This window comes from Kwoniella dendrophila, chromosome 6, assembly GCF_036810415.1.
Source record: "Kwoniella dendrophila CBS 6074 chromosome 6, complete sequence".
Classification (NCBI taxonomy): domain Eukaryota; kingdom Fungi; phylum Basidiomycota; class Tremellomycetes; order Tremellales; family Cryptococcaceae; genus Kwoniella; species Kwoniella dendrophila.
This window is the reverse complement of record NC_089481.1, coordinates 240,844-268,819: the sequence shown is the minus strand read 5'-3', so window position 1 is coordinate 268,819 and position 27,976 is coordinate 240,844. Positions and strand designations below refer to the sequence as shown.

The 27,976-nt window shown below is 36.0% G+C and overlaps 10 protein-coding genes across 10 annotated transcripts; 5 read left to right on the top strand and 5 right to left on the bottom strand.

Moving 5' to 3' along the window:
• Window positions 1-1,475: 1,475 nt before the first annotated feature.
• On the bottom strand, window positions 1,476-3,760 carry L201_004662 (uncharacterized protein; the record flags this gene model as incomplete). The annotated part of the gene is made up of 7 exons (XM_066220403.1): window positions 1,476-2,036; window positions 2,167-2,310; window positions 2,388-2,530; window positions 2,598-2,809; window positions 2,868-3,175; window positions 3,249-3,334; window positions 3,415-3,760. 7 exons carry the CDS (start codon window positions 3,758-3,760, stop codon window positions 1,476-1,478), a joined length of 1,800 nt encoding a protein of 599 aa, XP_066076500.1.
• Window positions 3,761-4,312: 552 nt separating this feature from the next.
• L201_004661 (uncharacterized protein) lies at window positions 4,313-5,660 on the top strand (the record flags this gene model as incomplete). Its single annotated transcript, XM_066220402.1, has 5 exons — window positions 4,313-4,524; window positions 4,657-4,874; window positions 5,000-5,241; window positions 5,361-5,434; window positions 5,507-5,660. The coding sequence occupies 5 exons, from the start codon at window positions 4,313-4,315 to the stop codon at window positions 5,658-5,660; spliced, it is 900 nt and encodes a 299-aa protein (XP_066076499.1).
• Window positions 5,661-6,087: 427 nt separating this feature from the next.
• On the top strand, window positions 6,088-7,648 carry L201_004660 (uncharacterized protein; the record flags this gene model as incomplete). The annotated part of the gene is made up of 8 exons (XM_066220401.1): window positions 6,088-6,108; window positions 6,170-6,238; window positions 6,311-6,377; window positions 6,455-6,767; window positions 6,847-6,939; window positions 7,003-7,284; window positions 7,356-7,515; window positions 7,622-7,648. 8 exons carry the CDS (start codon window positions 6,088-6,090, stop codon window positions 7,646-7,648), a joined length of 1,032 nt encoding a protein of 343 aa, XP_066076498.1.
• A 333-nt stretch (window positions 7,649-7,981) lies between these two features.
• On the bottom strand, window positions 7,982-8,958 carry L201_004659 (uncharacterized protein; the record flags this gene model as incomplete). Its single annotated transcript, XM_066220400.1, has 2 exons — window positions 7,982-8,682; window positions 8,808-8,958. The coding sequence occupies 2 exons, from the start codon at window positions 8,956-8,958 to the stop codon at window positions 7,982-7,984; spliced, it is 852 nt and encodes a 283-aa protein (XP_066076497.1).
• Window positions 8,959-9,511: 553 nt separating this feature from the next.
• L201_004658 (translation initiation factor SUI1) lies at window positions 9,512-10,510 on the top strand (the record flags this gene model as incomplete). The annotated part of the gene is made up of 4 exons (XM_066220399.1): window positions 9,512-9,524; window positions 9,772-9,852; window positions 10,015-10,089; window positions 10,212-10,510. 4 exons carry the CDS (start codon window positions 9,512-9,514, stop codon window positions 10,508-10,510), a joined length of 468 nt encoding a protein of 155 aa, XP_066076496.1.
• Window positions 10,511-11,146: 636 nt separating this feature from the next.
• On the top strand, window positions 11,147-14,897 carry L201_004657 (uncharacterized protein; the record flags this gene model as incomplete). The annotated part of the gene is made up of 7 exons (XM_066220398.1): window positions 11,147-12,370; window positions 12,446-12,621; window positions 12,717-13,235; window positions 13,328-13,668; window positions 13,765-13,985; window positions 14,075-14,361; window positions 14,471-14,897. 7 exons carry the CDS (start codon window positions 11,147-11,149, stop codon window positions 14,895-14,897), a joined length of 3,195 nt encoding a protein of 1,064 aa, XP_066076495.1.
• Window positions 14,898-15,584: 687 nt separating this feature from the next.
• On the bottom strand, window positions 15,585-18,966 carry L201_004656 (uncharacterized protein; the record flags this gene model as incomplete). Its single annotated transcript, XM_066220397.1, has 11 exons — window positions 15,585-15,818; window positions 15,874-15,963; window positions 16,019-16,160; window positions 16,231-16,328; window positions 16,392-16,480; window positions 16,548-16,614; window positions 16,672-16,784; window positions 16,854-17,007; window positions 17,074-17,219; window positions 17,285-17,396; window positions 17,458-18,966. The coding sequence occupies 11 exons, from the start codon at window positions 18,964-18,966 to the stop codon at window positions 15,585-15,587; spliced, it is 2,754 nt and encodes a 917-aa protein (XP_066076494.1).
• A 2,276-nt stretch (window positions 18,967-21,242) lies between these two features.
• On the top strand, window positions 21,243-23,772 carry L201_004655 (GDP-mannose 4,6-dehydratase; the record flags this gene model as incomplete). The annotated part of the gene is made up of 10 exons (XM_066220396.1): window positions 21,243-22,026; window positions 22,121-22,141; window positions 22,212-22,389; window positions 22,470-22,539; window positions 22,611-22,668; window positions 22,743-22,920; window positions 22,988-23,133; window positions 23,217-23,256; window positions 23,334-23,363; window positions 23,466-23,772. 10 exons carry the CDS (start codon window positions 21,243-21,245, stop codon window positions 23,770-23,772), a joined length of 1,812 nt encoding a protein of 603 aa, XP_066076493.1.
• Window positions 23,773-24,389: 617 nt separating this feature from the next.
• L201_004654 (iron sulfur cluster assembly protein 1, mitochondrial) lies at window positions 24,390-25,511 on the bottom strand (the record flags this gene model as incomplete). The annotated part of the gene is made up of 5 exons (XM_066220395.1): window positions 24,390-24,434; window positions 24,510-24,598; window positions 24,700-24,893; window positions 25,004-25,071; window positions 25,332-25,511. The coding sequence occupies 5 exons, from the start codon at window positions 25,509-25,511 to the stop codon at window positions 24,390-24,392; spliced, it is 576 nt and encodes a 191-aa protein (XP_066076492.1).
• Window positions 25,512-26,351: 840 nt separating this feature from the next.
• Window positions 26,352-27,806, bottom strand: L201_004653 (uncharacterized protein; the record flags this gene model as incomplete). Its single annotated transcript, XM_066220394.1, has 5 exons — window positions 26,352-26,530; window positions 26,662-27,011; window positions 27,157-27,257; window positions 27,327-27,447; window positions 27,586-27,806. The coding sequence occupies 5 exons, from the start codon at window positions 27,804-27,806 to the stop codon at window positions 26,352-26,354; spliced, it is 972 nt and encodes a 323-aa protein (XP_066076491.1).
• Between the last annotated feature and the right edge of the window lie 170 nt (window positions 27,807-27,976).

Sequence of the window (27,976 nt, the reverse complement as noted above, 5' to 3'; positions counted from 1 at the left end):
CAAGCAATCTAAAATACTTGACTGAATTATGTTTGTAAATTTATACTAGATATATATTGTTTGATTGTTTGATGATACTAAAGGAGTGGGGACCAAAAAATGATGATTTCGGGGGACTAGAAAGGGATACACTTTATATACATAGTGGAGCCGGACAAATGCGGAGTTCACTCATCATCATCATAGTAATTTGAATTTTCCATATCAGATAAAAAAAAAGGTTGAATTCCATCATACACAAACAGAATTTACCCTGAATTTGAACTTTTGGTTGTAATCGATCATATCCATTTTTTACCCTTTTTATACTAAAATCGCACCACCACATATTGGTCAAAGCGCCTATTTTTTAAATTTCACTACTATTGTACGCTACTGATATCAGATAAAGAAGAGAAAACCAAAAATACAGGATTTAAAACCGGCCGAAATTTTTCATGACAGATTATAGCATGGGAGCTGTTTTTCGACAGCTAACAACCACTAGATGCTTGGCATCTCACCACAAACTGAAATATCATATATAAATGGGCTAGAATCAATTCAGTCCAACCGATATCTCTGTCCTCGATCGCTCGTGACTGACTCTTAATCTACTCTATTTCCTTTCGATAGATTATCCGGTCAGTCTGAAATATCATGAGAACACTAGCTGTATCGCGCCCGGTATCAATCATACTGGCGGGCGGTCTATTTGCCAAGGCTTGAGCACACGGTGGATTGATACAGTAACAGTCTTATCAGATAAACGAGTTTACAATTTATACTCGCGGAACTCGTTATGACAATTGACGCTCCGCTAACAGCGGTTGATTGCTTTTACAGTTATAACTACGGGGAACAGATATGAAACACATGAACTCTGTCAGACGGGCGTCAAATTTTGTGAGTGGTATTACTTACTGCTGTTAACGCTCAAAAGACATACATACATGTGTGACAGACCGCATGATTCCTAAAAAGCAATGAGTAAGAGACTATAAACATCCGACTCGGCAAACATTAAATCCGAATATATATTTAACGAATCCAGCGAGAAACATGACCAAATAATCGAACAAACAAAGACAAACCATCACTCAAGCGGACACTCAAGTACAAGTTAAAGAAACAAACGGGAGTGGATAATCGATACATGAGTTACCGATGATACAAAAAATTATATAGCTATCATGATGAGTTGGGTAATTGATACACTAACAATCGGATTATATTGAGTGAGGGTAGAATATGTCACTTTAGATGATCACGAAAACCAAAAGAGCAAAGCATACAGTACAGGTAACACAATCATAAGTTTCAACTAGGTAAAAATCTATATTCTATATCGTAAAATGTCGTTAGAAGAAAAGACAAAACAAGTTGAAATTTCACATCCTACATCATCTATGCACCCAATTTCCTAAGTATGATGTTAAAATGAAGTGTAATCGCCAAAGACGTGAATTTGAAAGTTCAATCGATAACGAATGGATTTACTCTTTACTGGACCATCTTCTTGAATGACCATAACCTTTACCCCATTTCCAAACCCCATTCTCTAAATGAGGATGCCAAATATTTACAATTGGAGGTTCTAATCTATTTGTTTCTTGTTGATGCTGATATTGATTTGGTGAATTTACTGAAACATATTTATTAAATCTTGATGATATTTGTCTAGCTTGTAATTTAGCTTGATTGGAAGAGGTAATACTATTTCTTGGCTCTACTCTATTTTTATTGTGATTTTGATTTTGTCTTGTTGAAATCATTCTTCTCCAAAATAATTTATTCCAAATTGCTTTTTTAGCTAATTCAGATTTTCTATCAACTAAAAAAGGATCAAAACCTTTTGAAAATTGTTCAACAGATCTATCCCATCTTTGTGATGACATCATTTTCATATATTCACTTGAACGTTTATCACTTAATGCAACTCTTCTAACTCTTCTTAAAGTTTTCATTCCATATAACATTATTAAAAATGCTATAAATGATGCTGTACCAGATACAACTAAAAATGCGTATGGTGTTGATTCAAGTTGTGATGTTAACTAAAGAGACAACCAAAAAAGAAGTTAGCTATATCCCGAAAAAAATCGTGCCTCAAGGTATGCTGGAAGAGTATAAAGGTAAAGGTGAAGATCGAATAATGTTATTGATAAAGAAATTCATAAAACTCACATTCATACCGAAAAGTCCAGCTACCAAGGCACCTGTACCTATACCTAAAGTAGCTATGGAAAGTTTAACGTCTAAAGCCAATAGTGCATTTCTTCCTGAATCAAGCATGAGTTCTGCGATTTCCTGAGTGGAATTCATATTTGCCTATTATTGAGAGAAAATACTGGTTAGCTCACAAAATACAAAGTGAAATTTGCGTCAATTGCAAGTTGAGGACTTACCACTGTTGTATCTACTTCACTAACAATTTCCTCCACTTGCTTCACAAAACTTTCAAGTAATAATTCTAATTGTTCGTGATCATGTAAAGCTCTAGGTCGACCTAAAGCTCTCGAAGTGAGATACATAGCGGATAAATCCTCATCTAATCATACCACAAAGATCAATTACTTTTCGAACGGGACATACTCATAGACTTTGTGCATGCTTACCAGATTCAAGCACTTCATCTACAGCTCTTTTCACATATCTAGCTCGACTTTGAAACCCAACAATCCTCCTTGAATAGTGTAATAACTTTTTCAAATTTTCTCTATTGATGTCATCTTCTAAATCAGCTAAAAGATGTTGTACTAGTCTTCTAGTAAAAGCCATTTCTTCTTCTAGGGAATTCGCAGATGCTACCAATACCGATTCGAGGGCTCTATATATATCACACTTTACTTTAGCCAATATACTTTTTTGAGTGTTAATCGACTTACCTATGTTCATAACTTAATACTTCTTCTTCACATTCTTTATCAACTTGACCATGTTCATGATCGTTACCATTACTTGGTATACTTAAACCAGCTTTGATATTCCTTTCCAAATGATATTTAAATCTTCTTTGAGTTTCAGTTTCTTGTTGATTCCCGCCTATCGTACCGGCATTATTGAAGACGATAACTCGATCAGGTTTGATCAAAACTTTAATATGTAACATTGATATAATGATACATGTTTTTCTCGTTAATATAATTGGAACTAAATTCGGTGCTAAAGAATCCAACTTTCTCAAATCTCTGGGCTAAGTAAGATATTCAAGATCAGATCAGCCTATATTGTTTTTACATCAAAGTAAGAACAAAGCATATACTCACATCTAAATCATGCTCTCTACATAATTCCGATTTCTTATATTTCCCTTCTTCTGCTGTCCAGTTTCCTTCTGCGTCTAGGACCGAGCCTATACACAAAACGATCAATCAGTCCCAATCCATCGCTAAGATACAAAAATACAAAGATTGATAGAACGAGCCAACTCACATCTTAAGCTCAATTCCCCAGCTTTATCCATCAGACTATCCAAATATCTCTGTTTCCTATCTTTCCTATGTCCATCTACACCTTCTTCTGAATTTTCGTCATTCTGATTCAATTGATCTGGAGGTGGAGGTGTATAAGGTACTTGTGGTGTATCATCATAACCAACAGGATAAGATTGTGTCCAGAATGATGTCCCTCTTCTTGAAAATAAACTTCGCTTTTGACATTGACATAAATTCGTTATTGATTGTATTGAGGATGGTGGCAAGTATGATCGTATTCTTGATGGACCCGCTATCGCTGAAGGAAACAATTTCGGTAATTGATGGGATACCGATCGTGACATGATTTAATGATAGATTTTGCCCGAAGACTAGCTTTCTTTGGGAGGGGGGAGGGAGGGGGTGGAGCAAGCCTGCTAGTAAGTATATACACAACTTTCAATTTTATCCAAGGTAATTTGTGACTAGGCAATGAATAAGCTCTAGAAATGCATGAAATGTAATGTTATTCTTGACGTCAAGCTTTTAACTTGGAATCCAGGAAAAAAAAGTTGGTGTTCGGGGAATTCCGAGTCATCCGGCAACCAGACGTTTTGCATGTAGTTATCAGCCTCACTGTCCCGTGTTGACAAGTTTGTCAGGCTGACATGCAATTAGAAGTCCAAGCGCGTAGAGGACATTAATGTGTGCTGTGAGCTATGACGATGTTGTAGAGTCGAGGTTGAAGCCAAGATAACTATTTTGAGCAAAAGACGATATATATCCATAAAGATATATATAAACAGATTTGTTCAGAATGGCAGAAGCAGAGGTAGATCGTAAGTAAAACGTCTTCCTGGTGATGATGAGACTAACAGTGTATATCGACAACAAGGCTAATCTTTGGCTTTTTTTCAATGTCAGTTACATTTGATTCCCTTCTTGATTTACTCAGAAGATTACCTCCTACAAGGGTAGAAGAGAATGTTAACACTTTATGTGATTTGGCACCTGAATATGCGGATGATTTACTTGGCAATGTAGATCAACCGTTAAAAATATTGACGGATAGTGAGAAAGGTAGAGATTTTTTGGGTTGTGATTATAATAGAGATGGAGATTCATTTAGGTGAGTATTGTTGATCGATAATACTTTTAACATTTGTATAGACAGAGGGAGGCTCTTTGAAATGAATATGATAAGATAATTAGGCATAAAAGAATCTGTGCTGATGAAATACTTTATCATATATATGTATAGATCACCTTGGTCAAATAATTATTTACCAAATTCAACAGGTGGACCTATACCTTCAAACAGATTACGTGAATTGGAGATATCATTAAATTCAGCATTCGATACGTATAGAGAAATGTATTTCGAAGGTGGTATCTCAAGTGTTTATTTATGGGATTTAGAAGATGATCCTGGACAAGGTAAAGAAATTAGTTTTGCAGGTGTTGTACTGATGAAGAAGGGTAAGTTAAATTTATCTGACTAAATTGTTATCGCTTTTCACTTCTCTCTAGCGGTCATGAAACAAACTTCTCCCTACTATTGGATCCAGAAGATACGATTACTGATCGCATCTCATCATATATAGTCTTATCGAAACCTTCCTCTCAATCAGATTTACCAGAAACCACACCAACAGGATCATGGGATTCATTACATGTTTTTGAATGTCAAGAAAGAGGTAGATCAGCAAAATATAAATTAACTTCAACAGTCATGTTAGTTTTAGAAACTAAAACTTTAGCCAAACCTCAAGGTATCAAAAACATAGATGAAAATCAAGTTAAAGGTAATGGTGGTGTTACTTTGAGTGGTAGTATGACTAGACAAGTGAGTATTCTTAATGGTATCATATATGTTTCTTGAAGCAAAAGTAGTATTTCAGGAGAAGAGGTGATCTCGTTCATGAACCCAGATGAATTAACATTGTTTACACTTACAATTAATAGGCAGAAGTAGATTATCCATTAACTAATTCAGCTGGACATATACCTAATATAGGTAGAATGGTAGAAGATATGGAGTGAGTTTACTTTTACCTTTGAGGATAGGCTTGAGAGCTGACGGATCACTCTTTCCTCTGTCATATTTTCAGAATCAAAATGCGTAATCTACTATCATCCGTTTATTTCGGCAAAACAAAAGATGTCATCAACGATTTAAGATCGCAAAGTGGATTAGAATTAAAATCAAAAGAAGATTTATTAAGAGCCGAATTAGCTGGTAAATTAGGTGCTAGGAAAGCATAATGTCCTCATATATTGTACTCGAGTACGCCTCACGAATGATTTGGTTCAACATATGTTGATGATGAACGAATGGAATACCATGAGAATGATAAGCTAAGACTTCCACATATGTACTGTAGATATAGGAAAGCTTCGGTTACCAATGCATGATAATCGTATATATGATATCTATCTTACCTGTTGCCTCTCCCTTGACTTCGGTAATTAACGCTTAACGACGCGTCCGGGTAATTTCTTGTATTTTGATTCAAAAATCCAGTCAACCACCATCACGGATCACGGTGTAATGTGTAATCAAAACATTACATGTCAATTAATCACAATTCTCGTCATTTGGTTCTTTTTCCTTCTCTTTACCTTATTCATGACGATCACAACAGCTTGATAGATAACGTCCCGAGATAAGACGCAGGATAATACCTTTACCATGGCTAACCAGGATCTACCGGTACGCTCTTGTACGGGATTGAGAATATCGTTTCAAGTAGCTGATCATTCTATAAATCTAGGTTTTAGTTGCTGAGACGAACGATGTAAGACCGCTGGCAAGATTACTTAGAGGTATAGGTCTGAGACATGTAAGCGTGCTTGTTGGCTAGTGTCTCCGATCGTCAAGGCAAAGCTGACAGTTATACTCATACCGCTTATAGAACGCTGTCATGGAAATCAGTGAAGCTGGATTTGCAGTGACTGTCGAGGAAGTTCGTACTTTATGCGGTATGTTGTATTATCGAATTGTCTTATCCCTTTTTTGGAGTAAACTTGACTAATATTACTCATTCATTACATTACAGCAATAGCATGGATACCGACAAACCTATTCACGTCATTCACATTCAACCCATTACCAGAACCAGCTACATTCGAACTTTCCCTTGATGCTTTACTACAATGCTTGAACATTTTTGGAAATGCCGGATCTACAGTCGGAGCATCAACAAGTACATCTTCTTCAAGTAAACCGAAAAGAAGATGGGCAGGTGAAGGTGAAGTTGCTGTAGATGATGAAAATGAAGATTATGTAGCTTCAAGTAGGAAAGGGAAAGAGAAAAGAACTGGTATGAGAATGGAATGGAAAGGACCAGGATATGATTTGAGTATTTTACTGTAAGTGATGCTTCGTTTCATGCACGTACGAAACAGCTGGTCTAATTGACGATTTTTAGCTGATCATTACACTGCTTAGATCTGATGACTCAAGAGGCCCTACAACGACGTGCGAACTGAGGACGCTGGAACCGGAAGAATTAATGAATGCGCAATTCGACCAGGAGGATATGTGAGTGATTACCTGCTTCAACTTCTTTCTGATAACGTTATACTGATTTTCAACTTGATACAGGGCATTATACATAATAATGAAATCAGAATGGTTCCGAGACGCTTTGTTTGATTTACCACCTTCATGTACACGTATAACATTATTAGCTAATCCACCTAAAGAAGCAATGCCGCAACATGAACCAAACGCGACTATATCATCAAATGGTAGACATAGACATAGAGCTGAAGTTGGTCAATTCAAAATCATTGCTGAAGGTGATTTCGGTACAACAGAATTAGATTATCCAAATGATAAAGAAGTTATGGATAAATTCGATTGTGTTAAAAGAGTTAAATTCAGGTAAATTCTTTTGATTTGATTTGAATTTTTCCCAATAGAACTGACTAATGTAATTTTGTCTGTTTGTATAGTTATAATTCATCACATTTCTCTTTATTACATAGAGCATTACATCAGTCAGTTAAAATATGTTTACAAATTGAAAAATCTGGTTTTTTATGTGTTCAAATCATGATGCCTCTAAGTGAAAATGTCGAAGTTGGTGGTCATTCTGGTATTTTAGAATTCAAGGTGAGTGACATCGGGGTCCTCCTGACCGATGTCACCTATCGTTCAGATCGATATTTGTCTTTTGGGTAATACAGCTGATCTTATTGCCCTGTTTACACAAAATCAGATGCACGCTCTAGAAGAAGACGATTAAATACAAACACCCGTCCCATCATATTGCTAACTCCATCAGTTCAACATCTGTTGTATTTTACAAGTTGTACCCATAATACCTTTATTTATATAAGTCAACATTGATAATTTGCACGACTGAGCGTTACATATTTTTGTATCTGACTTTCATTTCATACAGCAGACTTTCAAACAGAAAAACCAGTACAGAAACTGACAACGAAATGACGATGCAATAGTAATACATATGTATACAACAAGCATATTCTTTAACTGCGGATAATGACTTATGATAACTGTATATGCCGAATGATTCCCTGCTGTATTATCCTTCAATGATATTGTTGTGACTGAACTACTTGACATTACCTTTAATTTTCTCTAACAATAAACCCATTCTAGCACCCATATTAGGTTGACCTCTCTTATTACTTCTACCTGAGCCTCCTATACTGGCTGGAGCTTCATTTCTGGATTTATGATATTTTGAGAAAGCTTCTTTCTTCATATCTCTAAATGATTTCTTTTCTATCGGTTGACCAGTTGTAGAGGTTATGTCCGTCGTCGATGTTGGAGGAGGGGATAAAGACAATGCTCGAACTCGTTTGGGTGAAGGTGGTTTGATCTCTTTCCGCTGATGTGGTGGTTTATCATGTTGGCGTAATGATGAGTTCGATTTTTGTCTGTCTAATCTGTTTGATCCATATGTTTTCCTATCTATTGTTGATTTTGATCCAGAGTAAGAATTTGAGCTTGAGCTTGATCTTGAGCCAGGTGCAGGTCCAGCTCTAGATTCCAATCTCTTTGTTTCATCATTCTCTCTTTCTCCTCTACTTTTGAATTTACCACCACCACTACTATTATTTCCATCTTTTCCTTTTCCTCTTCTTGAATCATTGTTATTGTCATTGTTATCATTTTCAGAAGGTCTTTCGTTCCTACGCCTCGATCCATCACCTAATCTACTTGAATCTGAAATACCTTCAGCTTTTAATATTTTCGCATATGATTTTTTCATTTTTGCACGTTGAATTAAATCTGCTTTGATTTTTTGTGCTATATAAACGAACAAAAACAAAAATTATCAGAATGTTTACATATTTACTTCAACTCCATCGGCTCCATATTATAACTTGATCAAAAAAGCACAATATGTGCTATACTGTATTATTATTACTCACCTTTACCCATATAAGCATCTTTAGGTGCTCTAGAAGGTTTAACATTGAATCCACCTTGTTTACCACCACCATTGTTACCTCCAGATCTATTCTTAGGTTTAGGTTTGACTGTTTTTCCTGCTTCTTTCTGTTTTTTGGTTACTCGAGGCATCTTGAGTAAAGTTAGCTATTTAACGCTTAATGGGAGAATGGTAGACAGGTTTGAAGACGTTCTGTTTAGCTTGGAGTAGCGGTGTGAGCACAGGGTTGAGTTGAAAGTCGTTTCCCAGATAATCTATATAGGAACTTGTGTTAAGGAGTGGACATGGCAAAATTCAAAAGTTCAGAAATCAAAACAAAAATCAATCTCTTCGTGTTTCAGTTTCAGTCAAGAGTGGAGGTTCGAACATTATTTAAAAGTAAGTGGCAATGATACTAAGATGCCACTTTCGCTTAAATACCGTAAATCTCCGTTCGATATCCCTTGCCCACATGAAGAGGGGGTCTGTCGCCACCACAGTAGTATAGGATCTTTTGTTGTGAGATAGAGAGATATCCATTCATAAAACCTCTATTCTGCTATTTATCATTTGTTATCTAACAGATTTATTTATCACTTTACTCACCACTCAGCCTCAAGCTTTTCCCTTTTCCTCCAAACAAGCAGATCAATACTCGACAAATTCGAGTAAATTACAAGAAACTTACTTTTTAGATTCGATTGAATGAGCACTACAGGTCAGTTCGAATATAAAGGAAGAAGGTGAATGAATAATATAGCTGATAAATCTGCTGAACTCAATTATCCATTACTCGATTCGTAATCACACATTTGGCCGTGTCACGATACTTTATAACCCTATGAACGAATTTGATTTTACTGCTTGGCGACACCCAAATCTATACTATCGGTCTTACTTGGAACTTCACTTAAACCTAACCTATCTCACGCGACCTTGAAATTGGAAAAACCCAACTAAAACAGCTTCAACCAAAGTGGACGCCACTACCAAGAAATCAAAGGCCCCAGCCTCTTCTGGGGTCGAAAACTTAGGTCCTGCATTCGGTGAGTTGCTGTCATGTTTTTGCAGAAATAAGATGGACATATGTTGGAGATGAGAGGAAGAGGGCGAATACTCAACAAAGGAAAAAGAGATGCTGTGCTGAATTTTTCGTCAGAGAAGTTATAATTGCTGACTGCTCGTCCTTGCTTCATTCTTATAAATAGATCCCTTCGCCCCTGTTGATGATACTCCTTCTGTTGAAAAGACTGTAGGATCCAAAAATGACAAAATCCACATTCGTGAGTGATTTGATTTTTCTGTAATAACACTCTCACAGTGAGGCGAGACAAGGTTCGCACTGGATGGTTTCATGTTATATGTATCAGACGTTAACATACTAATAAAACCTATTCGAATATAGGTCTTCAACAAAGAAATGGTAGAAAAACCTTAACTACAGTTCAAGGTATTCCCAAGAAATTTGATCATTCAAAAATCTTAAAAGCAATGAAAAAAGAATTTGCATGTAATGGTACAGTAGTTAAACCTGAAGATGCTTCAAAAGATGGTGAAGATGATTCACCTGCACCAGTAGGTGTAAAACCAAATTTAGGTGATGTTTTACAATTACAAGGTGATCAAAGAGTTGCAGTAAGACAATTCTTAATTGATGCCGGTATTGTCAGTCAAAAAGAAGCTAAAGATTCAATCGTTGTGTAAGTCTTTGCCTTTTGTCCCTATATTGCACCATTACTCCACGCTATTATGCCTTGAGCAATTCTCTCTGTCAAGCGTCATAGAATCCTGCTGCAATACGTACTAATCGAAATTGCTTTCCTTCCCTTTAATAGTCACGGTTACTAAGCATGCCATAGCATCAAGCTTACTTATGGTGAAAATAAACCCAAACCGATTGAGCTCACCAAAGAGCTTTTGACTTTCCTTTCTCCAGCTACTTCAAATATACAATCTCAATTTTTAGTCAATATTGTTGTGTATTATTTTTGTAGCTGTATTTCATTCTCATATATATCGCATTACGCATGAATGGTTTCTAGCGTTTTTGACTTAGAGTGTCCCATGTTTTTTTCCTTGGTCAAGCAAGCATGATAATTTAACTGAATTTCCATGAGCTAATGAGAGATGTTGTTCGGGTTAACGCTCGGATCATCCCGAAATCCCAGTTGAAGATGGGGAATGATATCAATATTCGGTCCGAACATTAAACAACACTACAATTGCTAGCATCCCTTTTTCGGCCAAGTCAGTTATCTTATCTTTGTTCTCTGTTATCTACTACCGACTAGACCCCCCATTCCTAGTGGTTCGATCCAACCTATTGATCCTAATAGTATCATGTCAGTCGAAAGAAATGCTCAAGAAAGACCAAAATACGATTACACACTACCACCTGTAAATCTACATCGGACCGATTCGGCTTCTTCTTCAACGATCAATGACCATTCCACAATTAACCAATCATACGTCCATCCCAACGCCGATGAATCGCATTTGAGCTCGAAGAAAAGATCCATACCTGATGACGGATCTTCAGGTACATCTCCTCCATTCAAGAAAGCATCAAAGAAAGGGGATAATAAGGATAAAGACAAAGCTAAAGATAAAGATAAAGACGTACCGATATCATTTACAAGACGAGCAGCACAAGCATGTTTAAGATGTAGAAGACAAAAATTGAAATGTATGGGTGGATGGCCATGTGATAGATGTAAGAAGACTAAAAACATTTGTGATTTCAATAGACCAGGTTTAACTGGATCATCGATATTATCATCATCATCAATGCTTACTAACGGTGGTATTACCGTTGGAGGAGAAGAAAAAGAGAAACAACAAGAAAAAGGAGGATCGAATTCAAGATTAGAACAATTAGAAAGTAGTGTAGCTAATTTGTTAGCTGGTTTAGCTGGCTCATATGTATCTCAATCTCAATCTAATACTTATCATAATCAATATCAAGGTCAGAATATTAACAATAACAACAATGATCACAATGATATGGATATAAGAGAAGGAGGAAGAGATGAACATTATCCACATGATGAATTATTACATACATTTGATCCTATCAAGAAAAGACAAGGATACTTTCAAGCTGATTCTGGTCTACATCATCATCATCAAGAAGAACAACAACTTTTTCCAGATCAACAGGAAGATAGTATCAGTTGTATGAATATACCACCTCCAACACATATAAAAACATTAGATCCACCAAGATCATCGTCATTAACATCATTTCCCCATAATCACCATACTAATAATAATAGTAATCATCATGAATCAGAAAATCAAGTTAGATTTATATCTTCACCAAATACGAATCTTGTAACTAATCATAATGGACCGTCTCCATCAGATTTCTCATCAAATGGGAATGTACTTAGCCCAATTAGTGGGAATACAGGTGGAACTATAAATACTGTAGATGATTTATTAGTTGGACCTTCATCATTAATTAAAAAACGTAAAGGAAAAGGTCAAAAAGCTGAAGAAAGATTAGCAACTGCTATAGAAGGTGATTTTGCTGAACCACCATTCAAGTCTTTAGTACATCAAGTGAGTAGCCTGTTACCTTTTCTATTCTCTTTATTATTCCCGCTAAAGTCTCTTTAACGGGTTTTCATTTCATAGCCTTCAGTCTGGGATAATAGAGAACAATCAAGAAGAAATTCACCGCAACCTTCTCAAGCTACAAGTCGGGATGAAATACCTCCAGGAACATATGAAAGAAGATTTATGAATGATAGAGATGATCCAATCAATACGGAATTAGTAGATATTCAGATGGCTCAAACATTGTTTAAGTTGTAAGTCTTCCTGTTCCTATTACATGGACATAAGGCAAAACTTGATTGGGGTTAGCTTCGAGAAAGTTGCTGATTTCCCTTAAATTGGTTTCTAGCTTCATCGATCATTGTCATCCATTTTTACCTATTGTCAACGTTGCATTAGATGATGCATTTAATACAATTAGACAATCACCATTTTTAATGTCAGCTATAATAGCAATTGCAGCAAGATTCTATATCAAGTATACTTCAAAATGCTCATCATCTTCATCATCATCATCATCATCATCAGCAACAGCAGAAAAGTATGGTAAACTCGATGGAAATATACCAAATAGATTGGCTAATTTAGCTGAATCACATCTAAGTAATACATTATTAAGAAAACAACATGCATTATCAGATGTTCAAGGTGTATTATTATTATCCGCATGGGGATTACAATCAAATGGTAAAGGACCAGATTCTTGGTTAGTTACAGGACATGCAGCGAGATTATCAAGAAGATTAGGTTTACATAAATTATTAGGTCAAGCTGCTGAAATTGCAAGAATATCAAAACCCAATTCGCCAGAATGGTTAAAATTGAAACAGTTTTTACCTCAATGGAGAACTTGGTTATGTTGGTTTTGGTAAGTTGGTGTCTCTCCAAACTACAACAAACGCATCGAAAAATACATTCGTCTGATACACAGATTCTTACTGATGTGATTGACCCCTTCAGTTTTGATGGGTTTTTATCTTTAGGATTCGGTAGACCACAATCAACACAATTTGAAACAGTTGATGAACAAGGTTTCTTACAATTACGTTTAAGTCAAACGTTACCTAGACCTGGTTCACCTTCATCAATATCCTTATATGGTGATGTCTATATAGCAGGTCAAGTACAATTAACTCAAATCGGTAGAGATCTAATTAATTGGGGTGAAATGTTATCTGATCCAAGATCAAATTTATGGTCAGATCCAAGAACTAGAAAAGGAAAAGATTTCAATATTATCAATATGTTTAATGATTTGAATAATAGATTAGATGATTGGAGTAAATTATGGGTTTGGTCAGGTAAGTTTTGATTTTATTATCTATCTATCACAGCAAACCAAGCGTTCAACTTCAGATTCAGAGCTGATCTTGATAATTCATCTTGTATTTATTTAGGTTCTCCCTACAGCCTTTATTTAGGATCTTCGGCGCGTATAGCAAGACTTCAAGCTGAACATATGAGATTATGTTTAAATTCATTTGCATTGAAATCAAGTCCTGAAGAAGATGAAATCGTTTCACAATGTTTGAAAAAAGCTTTAAATGCTGCAATGTCAACTATACAGACTCATCATGAAAGTAGTCAAACTGATTTAGCGCTAAGTTTCGCTACAGATGTAAGTAATGTCTTTCCTCTCGCACAGTACGAGTAGGTCAACTCCTCAAAACGATTGGCTAATGATCTGATTGCGTATCACGTCCATAGTATCTCACGATCACTTTAGCACAAGCAGCAGTATTTTTAGTAAGAATAGCTAAATCATCTTCAACTATTCATTCGATATTGAACATTGAATTATCAGTCATATCGTACTACTTAAAAATGAGTACAGATTTATTAGAAATTGGTGACATGAGTGAAACTAGATTATCAACTTATTTAGCTAAGACTATAAGGGATATTAGTAGAGCAGCTGAGATTGGTGGATTTGGTCAGAGCGATATTCATAGATCGAATAATAAAGAGAATGTACTTTTTAAAGGGGTTGAAAGGTATGTTAAAGTCAAAATGTCAATTTACGGACAATCTGTTATTCTATGTCTTCACGACCTAAGCTGTCTAAGCTAATCACGTTCTCAATTCTGTTCGCCTGATTTTCAGTCGAGCGACATCACCTGGAAATATAGATGACAATTCCATTTTACCAATTACATCAAATTCAGTAACGGAAGATCCAAATAATGATTGGTCAACTTTCGAAATGGATTCTTTCCTTCAATTTGAAAATCAATTAGATTTAGGTTATTTATTAGGTTTACCAGGTGATGATAATAATTCAGATTTATTACCTCAATTATCAACGTTCAGTAACAATAATAATAATATCAATAACTATAATTTGGAATATCAAGGTTTTCAATTTGATTTCGGTACTAACAATTTACCATCAGGCGGTGAAAATAGAGGCGAGGATGAGGATGAGGGTAAGGGTGAGGGTAATGCAGCGAAACGTGGTAATGGGGAGAATGCAAATAACGAATTAAATGCTGAATTTAGCTTTGGAATGAATGGGATGGGTAATTTCTGAACTGCCTCGTATAAAGTATTCGTACTGTAGATATATTATGCAGTAATTTCTTCTTCTCGCACACATAATCCAACAACGAGCGAAGCGGAAGAGTAAATTTAATCAAACAAAAAGGCAGGAACTGGTATCAAGCAAGACAAGCGATGGAACGGAAAAGAAAATACTATTGTGTAAAGCCAATTTCTTACAGGTAAGATCATGCATGTTGTTAATCGTACACGTAATAAAACTTATCATCTTTGATACATGATTTATTAGCAACCTGAGTCTAAGCTTATGAAAATTCATGACTTGAACATAACAACCTGAAAACATGCTATGTGTATGTGTGCGTGTAAAGACAATATACAAAGATATATACATTGGAAAAAAAAACAAGCGAATCACCTGGAAAACACTAATATAAAACACAAGATTGAACTAGAAATAAAATAAGAAAACTACTGAATATTTAGTACTCATACATATAACATGTTTGAGAGTAAAATGAGGCAAAATCTAAGGTATTCCACTAGTTCAATCATTCAATGATGTATATCCAAATATATACAAAGTAAAGCTGATAAAAATCCGTTTCAAAATTTGAGAATGTCCCCAACATTAAGCTTATATTGAAATATACAAAAGACCCTTTCGTTAATTTCACATTAATTTCACAAAGCGAAATGATGTTCGAATCGCCCCTTTCTACCATTCACCAACATGTCTAGTAACACTACTAAATTCTTCGAATGGATTTTTCTCTTTATCTCTTGGATTTGTACTAGTATTTCCATTCTCACTTCCATTCGGATTGGTATTACCACTTATACTTGATGAAGGGGTTTCTATATTTGATGATACAATTTCTTTTGGAGTCAACATTCCTGGTGTCGAGTTACCAAATACAGAAGGATTACCTGCTTTTGCGTGAATAACATCCTACACCAAAATCAATTTAGCTTGTTATCCCTTGGAAACCCATAAAACTACTTACGACATCATCTCTATCGAAATCAACGCTTTTACTTTCCCTTAAAGTTCTAAAGTTGATAGCGTCTATACCATTAGATTCGGCCGGTATGATCTATATACGATAAGAATAAGCTATGTTTCGCGGCAATCTGTGGCGAGAGGCTTACAGGGGGTGTCATATTCCTTAATAAACCCCAATTAACCGTACCAAACCATTTATGTGATTTGACTTCACTTGCACCTGAACCTGATCCCAGTCTTTTGTTCTCGTCTTTGATCAAGAGCTTCCGTATAAAGGATTTGCAAAAGCTGCCATACATGTTAATTTCATTAGCTTCCGGTTATACACGTAAGTAAGGCTACAAAACATTAAACTCACCTAGATACAGAGGGATTTTCAGGATAAAACACTTCGTTCTTCATCACATTAGCGAAAGTAGCGTTTCTGTTTGGTCCTTTGAAAGGTGTAGTTGCGAACTAAATTTGGGGAAATGAAAGCTTAGCTTCAACGTGGTTCTTTAGGATCGGAGTTCCACTTACAATCATCTCATACACCAGTATACCCAGAGTCCACCAATCTACAGCTGAAGAATGGGAATGTCCCTTGATCACTTCCGGTGCGATATATTCTGATCATCCGTGAACGCTATCAGCCATCTTCTTTCGTGAGACAAAAGAGCGCCTCAAGTTGCTTACCTTCGGTTCCTACAAAGGAGTTTGTTCTAAAGTCCGCTATACACGACCTTGTATCCACCAGTATTGTCTATTTCCGATGTCAGCCAAGAATATACTTTGTTCATACAGCAATTGCTGAGCTTACTCCGTTAGGACCGCCATGTTTGATTCCCGCAGGTGCACCTCCAGCTTCACCAGATTGTTTTGAAAGATCAAAATCTGATAACATTATATGACCAGATTGATGTAAGAGGATATCTAAATATGTTATTCAATGTCAATATATTTCTTGTTGAGAATGCTCTAACATTTGGTTTGTTTACTCACTTTCTGGTTTTAAATCTCTGTAAATATATCCATTCAGGTGTAAATACTCCAAAGCAGCCGTTACTTCAGCTGCATAGAATTTAGCATGTTCCTCAGTCAAACATTTTCCAGGTCTAGTCTGGAGTGCACGGAAAAATTCTCCACCCATACAGTACTATTCGCACAAAGACAAGAACTCAGTTAGTATACTTTCGTCTTATTAACGAATAGACGAACTTACGTCAAGAACGAAGAATAGATAGTCTTGAGATTGGAAAGAATGGAATAAGGTGACTATGAATGGATGATTTGCTGTAGCCAAAATTTCTTGTTCCGCCAAAGCTCTTTTGATCTTATTTCGCTTGATCATTTCTTTTTTAGAAAGAACTTATTGATGTTTTAGTGAACAATGTTAGTTGATATTTTAGGTAATTCTATACTTGCTGACTAACCTTTCATAGCGAATAGTTTGTCTGTCTTTTTCTCTCTAACTAAATATACTTTTCCTACATCTCCTTTACCCAACAGCTTGATCTTCTGGAATGACGATGGCGTCACTTCAACCTAAGTACACGAACGAGTTTAGCAAATTGAGATTCAAGCAGAGACTTGTTTGATAACTTACAGAGCGGGTTTTGATTGAATTACTACTATACGTCCTTCTGAATACTTGTTTATGATGTGATTCACCAATACCTCCTGGACTACCTCCGACCCCTAATTGAGCTTGTAATTCCCTTATATTCTTAGGTTGAGCAGCTGAAATTGTATGAGCCCTTGTGGATCTAGTTCCAGTTGCTGATAGACCACCTGCGGTAGGTACGAGATTACTTCCATTGATGGTTTTAGACGATATGGTGGTAATCAGAGTTGTGAATGGACTTGAATTTGTAAGCTGTTCAGAAGGTGGTGAAGAAGTCAAATCAATTTCACCATTACCAATTACGACAATAGGTGAGATTGGTTGTTGTTGAGAATGTTGCTGCTGATGCTCTAATTTATCTATTTGAGCTGTTGATGGTAAAGGTGGAACATCAGGCGCATTGTTAAATAAATCTTTCGGTCCAAATAAAGCTTTCGTATTCGGTGCCGAAACTACCCTTCTAAGGAATCTAGCTGTCGCTGATCCTGAGCCAGATCCATTTTTACCTGGTGTTAAACCACTACCATCAGAAGGTGTAGTGAAAGCACCAGAATTATCTCTAGACGATTTGTTGTTTTTATTCGGTGTCTTTGGTGAATTTGATGACGAAGGTGATCTACCTGTAGAAGAAGATATACTTGATGATCCAACTGATTTCTTATGTCCTGATGTTCCATTATTATTACTGTTGGAAGTAGATTCTTTACCTAGTCCTTTATATTTATCTGATTTCGATTTACTTTTTATCGGACTATTCGTATCTATTGGATGTGGATTAGGTGAAGAAAAGAAACGTGATTTAAATCCACCTAATCCGATTCCAGGTGATTTTGCAGGAGAATCAGGATTACCAAACGGAGTTAAAATTGGGTATTGAGTTCCATTGGTGTTACTAGTATTACGCGAACCAGATGATCTCGATGAATGATCAGCTGTAAATCCAGAATCGTTGGTTACTGATGAGACTGGTCGATTTTGTTCATCGGACGTTGGTGAAGTCAAATTTGATTCCAGATTCACATTAAAACTATCACTTGATAAACCTTCTCCTAATTGATGTTCCTGCGAAGAATCTTTTTCGACAATAGAATTTACTTCTTCAATCAGACTCGCTTGTGTTGGTGGATAAGGGTCGGTATGCGAACGTATTTGAGGTATACGTGGTGGGAAGTTAGAAGTTGTAGTTGTAGTTGTGGCAGAAGAAGTCGAAGGGAGAGGTAAAGGTTCACCTAAATGTATTTTCTCCACATCTGGAATAGCAGGTCGATTTTCTTTACCTTTTCCTATACTAGAACCTGTTCTACCGATTTTGAAAACACTTTTCCATTTCGATGATCCTCCTGCACTACTGGGCGTTATTCCTGGGGATGGCATCGAAGAAGTAGGAGTATACCTATGATCTGAAGCTGTTGTAGATGTTGAGGCTGTGAGTGGAGAAGGTGTATATGGAGTTTGTGGTGGTGGAGGGGGAGATGCAACTGAAGATGACATTTTGAATTGAGAGTCTGGTATTCTCGCTTTTTTGTCTATTGTGCTGAATTGGAAGTCGGAGACCGGCAAAGTGATCTTAGCGTTGTCGTTACTGAATTGAGGGTAAGGTTGAGCGCAATGCTACAATGATTTTTGCTTGAACAACTGAAATCTTGTATTCATTACAGTAAACAAGTCTAAAATCACACGACAATGAGGAGAATCGGGCGAGCTTGAAATATATGTTTGGCGTAGTAGGGCGTAAATGAGATGCAATTTATCGGTGTAATGAAGATGTAACGTATGGAGCTGGAAAGAAGTACGAGTACGTGATGATGTGTTACATGTACCTGATTACTGATTACGCGATTTATTGAATTCTTGTTTAAATTTCAAAAGTTTGCCAAATCTTATTGATGAATGGCCACTAGCTGATAACTGCCAAAACTACAACAATACTAGAAAGGGTGTTGAAACGTGAGTTCGTGACTGGGTCGTATTGTTGAGATGAAAAGATAATTCTGATAATCGTAACTAAAGGAAGGGGAATGCGTTGTAACACACTAAATCTGATTTTGCGTTGATGGTGAATAAAAAGTATTTTGATCGATGTTCGTTAAAATTCGTAACCTCCGTAGTAGTTTTGAATGTTTGATTTCGATGTCGATATCCCATACACCGCTTTGTTCGTACTTGTCGTTGACACTAAAGGTTTTATTTTTGTTATATGGACGTGCGTTGGATTTGGTCCAATCGTTGAGCTGCTGAATAATCGTTCCTGCCTTTGTAAGTTTTGTTGTTACTATCAATCTTATTCAGTCTTTGCTTCGATTTTTCACCTATTATTGGCGTGTAGTCAGATGAAGCAGGTGAAGAGCTGAAGATTGACTATGAAGATGGTAAGTGTTCTCTGTGATGGTAATGAAACACCTTTTAGAAGGCGTATGGATGTGGTGCTTGTATCAGGTTGAGCATTATTGAGTATAGCATGTGGAGGGCAATCACTAATCACTAATCACTAAAAGCCGAGGCCCTAATTCAATTCAAATGAAAACGTGGAGATCAGTGGGGTTAAATAGGTGCACACAAACAGCTCCTTGAAGTTGTAAGCTACGCCTAATTATTAAAGCTAACCTAGCTGCTCGCCTATTCTACTATTCTACGGCTGATTTGATCATTTGATCCGGGTTGGGTTATTTCTTATTTCAGGTTTCAGGGAGGGGGGGGGGGGGGTCAATAGTAAGTCACCCTGCCCGCTTGTTCATAAGTGAAACCAACTAATAACAGCGGGAAGATAAAATATTCCCATTTCCTATCTAATCTGTTTGAAAGCTTCTTCCATCCCGTTTTTCCTTTCCTTCTTTTATCCTGATCTTGTGCTTGTAAAAAGTGCTATACACGCGCAATAAGAGGTCAAATACATAATCCCAAACAACTTGATCATCCCATCCCGGATAACCCTTTACTTTCATAAGAAGATAACTGTACGACATTCTTTTACCCCAGATTATACCGTTATATCGGCGCTGGAACATATGACGCCAGCCAAAAGTACGAAACTCGTGTGATATTTTTCGTTAAGGATAACTGTACAGCCATTGACGCACTACAAGTATAACACAATAAATCTGCTGATTTTCTTTTCCTACAGCTAAGGTAGTCGACAGAGCTTTTACAGCTCTTGAAACGAGAATTCTAAAACTTCCCGTCATGCTTACGATGTCTTTCTTTTTTTTTTTCTTTTTTTTCTATCATGCATTATCCTTATATTACCCTCACACTAGACATCTTCCTGCGGATCTAATCAGAGGAATGTAGAATCATGTACCTTATTCTTATGCAGGAAACAAGTACTGTAGTAGTGAGTTACCGGGCTAAAATGCTAATCGCAGTTTATTTAGCATCGAACATTAGCATAAACAATACATAGGGTAAAATCGTAAAAATGTTCCAATGGCAGACGATCATATACATATATACATATATATATGCTCGTATAAAAGTTGAAGATCAAAACATCTTTCCCCCTCTTATTGCACAATTAACTATAAAATCATAACGATTCCAAAATCTGGTACTCCCAAAAATAGATAATATAACGGTATAATAATCAAGACGTCGTACTAATTATCACACTGGATTTGGTGGAAGCTTGTCGTACTTTTCATGTAACTCGGCTCACACTGCTTTTACAATCAAAGAGCGGATTTCACTCTTCTTCGTCCATATTTATCCCCAATTGAAAATTACCTACTATACCTCTTGTTCAGTGAAATTCGGTTTTCAAACAAACGAAAATGTCATTAACATCAATCAATCAGACTCAAAGTAGACGTGCATTACCAGCTTGGCCTCCTGTTCAATACGAAGAAGAAGAAGAATATCTAGAATCAAGCGCATTATCAACATCATCTTCCTCTTCCTCTTCCTTTTCACACTCATCAAATAATTTATATACTCCAGGGATGTTTGACGGACCTTCAACATCATCATCATCCTCATCATCATCTTCACCAAATTCTTCTTTACCGAGATCTTTACCTAAATTTATTTGTCCTATACCTGATTCCAATGGACAATCAATATTAGGAGGTTTAGGGTTTGATGTACAGAAATTAAGTATCAGTACTGATTTCAATAGTGAGAAAGAAGCTGAAGATGAATCAGAAGATTTATATCCTGTAACATCATTGAAAAGAGAAGAAAAAGAAACAGCAAAAAATGATGGACCATTCAGTTCAAAAACTGAAAAAGGTGAAATAAAAGATTTACCTTACCCTCCTATAAGTGATTTTCAAACGGATAATTTATTATCTGCACCTCAACATATAACTTCAATGGATCAAGAAAATCGAAATACGAATACGAATATAAATAATCCTTTAGTAATGAGATATCATGATGAATCTGTAGCTCCATTAAACCTTCATAATCACAAAATACCAAAAAGATGTTCAACTCCAATATATAATGAACCTTCATCTTTATGTGGTTTATTCGGTTTTGGTTTACAGGGAAATGGTACACAAGAATCTTGGTCAAAAAGAAAAATCGCTTTCGTTACTGGTATAACTGGTCAAGGTAAGTTTCTACAGTCTTTCGTTTCATATCGTTATGCGAATTCTTGAATGGCTTGACTAATAATTAACAATGAATTACCTTTTTTCTCCTTTAGACGGGTCATATTTGACAGAATGTACGGTAGTTCAGCTTTTCTCATCTGCATTTTTCATATAATAGCTGATTATGCGACAATTGGTTCATAGTGCTACTATCAAAGGGATATACAGTACATGGATTAATACGAAGATCATCTTCCTTCAATACATCTAGATTACAGCATTTATGGAGAGATCAACATACAAAATCACCCAATAAGTTATTCTTGCATTATGGTGATTTAACGGATTCAGCGAATCTAGTCAGCGTTATAGCTAAAACACAGTAAGTCATCCTATCGCGATTTTTAGCAACTTGCTGCGAAGCAAGAAATGCTTATTCATCTTCAAATCGGTTGATCATAGACCTAGTGAAGTATATAATCTTGCTGCTCAGAGTCATGTAAAGGTTTCTTTCGAAATGGCTGAGTATACCGTGAGTGTCGAAATTTGATCTAATTGATAGATAGTGTATCAAGGCTTACTGATAAATTCAATGATTTTTAGGGAGATGTCGACGGTTTAGGAACATTAAGATTACTGGAAGCCATCAGAACTTGTGGGCGTGAGTATTCTCTTTCACGGCTAAATTGCTTTAGATCGATAAGAAAATGCTGACTCTTTGTCCTATATTGTTAGTTGAGAAACTCACAAAATTCTACCAGGCATCAACATCAGAATTGTATGGAAAAGTAAAATCAACGCCACAAAATGAAGATACAACATTTCATCCTAGATCACCGTACGGAGTAGCCAAATTATATGCATATTGGATGACTGTAAATTATAGAGAAGCTTATGGAATGTTTGCTTCAAAGTGAGTTTCAGTCGGGTTTTTACCGACCTCTTCAATCAGAACTAACTGAATTTATTTTGTAAAATAGTGGTATTCTATTCAATCATGAATCACCAAGAAGAGGTAGAACTTTCGTTTCAAGAAAAATTACTAGAGCAGTAGCAGAAATCTATTTAGGTAAACAAGATTGCATGTGGATGGGTAATTTAGATGCTAAACGAGATTGGGGACATGGTAAGTTGTTAAATTTCGACTATTCTTGGTGAGATATTAGATTTGAATCAAGCTGAATGATGCTGTGATTACCAATCATGTAGCTAAAGATTACGTTGAAGGAATGTGGAGAATGTTACAGCAGTGAGTTTGTATTTCTTTCTGTCGGAGGCGTTAAGTACAGGAATTTTGCTAACGCCATTTTGGTCTTTCCATTATAGCAACCAAGCAGATGATTTCGTGTTAGCGACGTAGGTTCAATTTCGTTTGTCAAATAATCGTATTCTTTTTTTAGACAAGACGAGTAATGTGCTGAATCTGTTTTTCGTTATCTTGTACTTTTGCTTGATTAGTGGAGAAACACATACAGTTAGAGAATTAATAACATTATCATTTTCAATATTAAATATTCCATTAAAATGGATTGGAAAAGGTATTGAAGAATATGCAATTAGGTTAGATATTCAACCACCTAGAATTGTAGTTAGAATTGATCCAAGATACTTTAGACCAGCAGAAGTTGATTTATTATTAGGTGATCCAACAAAAGCTGAAACTGAATTGAATTGGAAAAGAAGATGGAATTTTGAAGAATTAGTTAGAGATATGATTGAAAATGATATTAATTCTGCTAGAGGTTTAATAGAAGATCATAATTAGATGAAAAAAACGATTTCATAATTAGATGCTTTTTACTTTGTTGTTTATCCGATTTTTTTGTTTTCTGCCTTTTTTGGATTTGGAAATGGTATGGATTGTTACAGTAAGAACAGGTTAGTTGAAATGCTTTCATGCTGAAGAATCCGGAGTTTTTGTAGCTTTATAATGTACAATCGAACGAAAGATTATACCTTTTATTCCTTACTTCTTTTTCCTTTGCATTCATTTGGACATTGTATCATACGACAAGTAGTATTAGGACAATCATGTATAGTATGAAACCATGTTCGATCGCTTTATTAAGGGAAAAAGTCTCATATCTGCATAAGCTATAATATTGTTACAAGTTGGATAAAATAAACGATTTCCAATAACTTCACGTTTCTGATTTTAGAATGTTGCTGAGAAATTCCTTCTCATAGCACAAACCTAACGCTTTTTGATTTTTATATTGTATAAAAGCTACACCACCTCGATAATATCTGAATACTGAATTCTATCAATACAACTCAAAATCATCACAACAACCGATTTCTCTCCTTTTCACTGGATGTTGTACTCTATCTACTCTTCACTCTTCACTCTTCGATGCCTAACCAATCTTACATAATCTGAGCTTAAGCAGTTGCAACTGATGGTGAGCTCTGAGCTGTAGGGGGTGTCTAGTAAGAAAAAATATTTTCGATTTAGCATTTTGCTAGCTGATACACTCATCTATAATTACAACTTGCACTCACGGTAGTAGCAGAAACTCTTTTAGCTCGTTTACTTTGATAATCTTTAATAGCTGATTTGATAGCATCTTCAGCTAAAAGAGAGCAATGAACTAAAAGGGAAAGATAATAATGAACGACAAAGTCAGCTTCATATACCCATTTTCTCTTATCATACATTAATCATCAATTATTTCTCAAACTCAGAACTCACGTTTGACAGGTGGTAAACATAATTCTTTTGCAATTTCTGTATTTTTAACTGCACCAGCTTGTTCTAAAGTCATACCTTTAACTCTTTCTGTCATATATGATGATGAAGCAATAGCTGATCCACAACCAAATGTTTTGAATTTAACTTCTGAAATTACACCATCTTCACCAACTCGAATTTGTAATTTCATTACACTAACAATGAAGTGCGATAGATCAGCATACGTCCCTTGTTCTTTTTATTATCTCCCGACAACTAGGTAATCTTCAACCTAAGAAGGAGAAAAAAAATCAAAAATACTCACTCTCCACATGCTGGTGCACCGACGAGTCCAGTTCCGACATCTTGATCACCTTTAGGAAGGTTACCAACCTATCAAAGAAGTAGACAAAAGCAATGTCAGCGATTTGTACATGCTCCCATGATGAACTTTATCCGTCGATCGCTCCATGTTGTGATGAGGTGATGATCTTATCCAATATAAATGTCGATCGAATCGTGTCTAGTAATATGTCCCAACAAAATCACACACTGTAATATACTATTTTATGCCAGTATCTAACTCCACCATCTACAATACAATTGAAAATATCGATTCAATCTGGTCCAAGTAATCCACCATTGAAACTTACATTTCTTGGGTTCTCGTAGTGATCAATTACTTTTTCATGATACATTCGTTTTTGACCATTTTGTAATTGAGTTCTAGAAGCATTTACTAAGATTGGTCTAGAGGCGAATCGAATTGCTGGTCTAGCTGAAGAAGAAGCTACAGCGGTAGCTGTTGATCGAAGTAAAGCGTTTCTCATCATTTTGAGAGTATGTGTTTGTCGTTAATGCGTGTTCTGTGAAGATTACTGTAATTCACTTTGTGAATGTTTATTTGGTATATATGAGAAAGATGATGAGTAAGTTTGACAAAAACAAATTACTCGTAGTAGTGTGTGAGATAGACAAGATCTTAGTGGTGGTGCATTAATATTAAAATAATGATAGTGAGATATTTAATCTAACTTAAGGGACATACACCATACACCGATAAAATGATAAAATGATAGGGATAGACGTAATTCTTCCACCATGCAGGGAGTGGCGAACTATGATATAAGTTATTCGGATTTATCGGTGATTTAAGCGCTGTGGCACACAAACCATACAACCTTTATCTGATTAATCGATTAATAAGATTCCGAATCGGCCGAAGCGACGCGTAGCAGAACCGTAGAATCTCTAATCTTGGCTTTCGACCGCCGGCGCCGAGGGATCTTGTCCCGTTGATTCATAGCTAAAGAGGTGTTTTACGTTTCTACTCGAGAGTATATGTCAAGTTCAAGTTCCTTCAAATAGGATAGGACAGCATTTAGTCTGAGAGTGAAGGCGAGTAGAGGAGAATACCCGACTCAACTCTCTTTGCGTTGTTCTGTCAAATCTCGGTTTACTGTACTATCCAGTTCAATCCGACTTTGCATAGACATCAAGTGAGAGTTCAAATTTTGCATATGGTTCTGAATCTATGATTTGCTTCTATCCCACTCGTAATTTTATCTTCATCAAGAATGTATGCCCACTCCACTTTATACTATTTATCGTTCATCTAATGAAGATGAGCTGAGATGATCCGGCTTTGATTTCCTCGTGTTTTGGAGACACTCTTAGAAGAGTAAAGAGAAAGGATAACCACCATTTTTCATTCTAAACAATTTGATCAATAGACTGAAAACGATAATCAACATTCCTAACCATAAATAAACGCCAATTCTCTGTTTAACAGGTGAAGATTGAGCTGGTATTAAAATTGTTAAAGCTACTATTGAAAATGCTAATAAACCATCTATACGATATCAAAAGGTTAGAAAAAAGAAAATTTAAATGATTAGCTGATCATCCTATATGAAAGATATTGGAATAGTAAAGTAATGATTAAGGACTGTATGGATTGAAAGCGAAAATGGGGAAACTTACAAATACCACCGACAACTTGAGATTCTAAACCTAATTGATTTTGATAACCACCTGCTATCCAAGATATTTTACCATTTGGACCTGCAGCTACATATGGAGCATTTTTAATTTTATTCCACATATATCCTGAAGTAAAAGTTAAAATCAAAATTAAAGATGCTGTACCCCAAATAACTCTTGATTGAATTAAAGGTATTAATAATTTTCTCATTGAATATAATGATACTCCCGTAGCTAATATCGTAAATGGTACTGCTACGAAATGTACAGGATTGATTGGTTTATACAAAACAAATGATTCTGGTGTCAAGTTGTTAAGGAATTGTGCTAATGGAGGTGCAGTAAGTCCACTATTGAAATGACATATCGAATGATATTGAGACAGATTGATGTCGATCAGTTATTGGTAATGTGATTGAATAAGGATGAAGAGATTAGCGGATTTGAATTAGCGTCTATTACTTTCTTTTGTGTAGTTTGAAAACGTTTACTCACTTTCTGTTCAATTCATAAGTTATAACACTCAATTTATTACTCTTATTTGGTCCAGATAACGCAGGATGAAACATGAGTGTAGGAGCTGAACTTAAGCCCAACTAAAGAATAATTTCAGTTGGTAAGCTTCATTTTCGAAATGTCACTCGGTTAGAAGTTCCGATACTTGCCTGTTGATAAACTGCTTGACCATCTGCGAAATCCAACTGAGCAAAGAAATGTTGATTTCTAACATGTTTTGGTTTTCGTTTCCATGATGCAGCTACTTGATGGAATGATGGGTCAAAGTCGCTATTCAACAAAAGAGGTAAGTCAATATTTTATCCCTTTTTTTTGTCAAATTCAGACTTGATGGCGAACATAGTAGGTTCTTTTAACGATCAAGTAATTCGAAAGAAGCGAAAGATGACGAGACGTTTATATACTCACTGACAAGGTTGACATTTGAATTGAGCAGGTAAAGCAGTCAATACCACAGAAACCGAATATTCTCTGTCTGAAGCTAATAATTCTTCATAGGAAGCTGAATCTAACTTGATTATACCATCTTTTGATTTTGATGCTATATCAACCCAATGTTCTTGATCTGCTGCGAGAGCTATTGTTGGTATCAAAGATAAGAGAGGTGCAAGGAAAGGCAAAAACCGCATTTTTGTTGGATTTTTTCAAGATTACCTACAAGCACAGATCTGGTATTATAATTCACCTAGTTCTGCTGTCTTAAGGCTTGTTGCTTGTTGAATTGACAAGGTATCTCGAGATAGATAATATCTCTCATTGTCATTTTAGACATGCTTCATCGCGTTGGCATCAACATTCG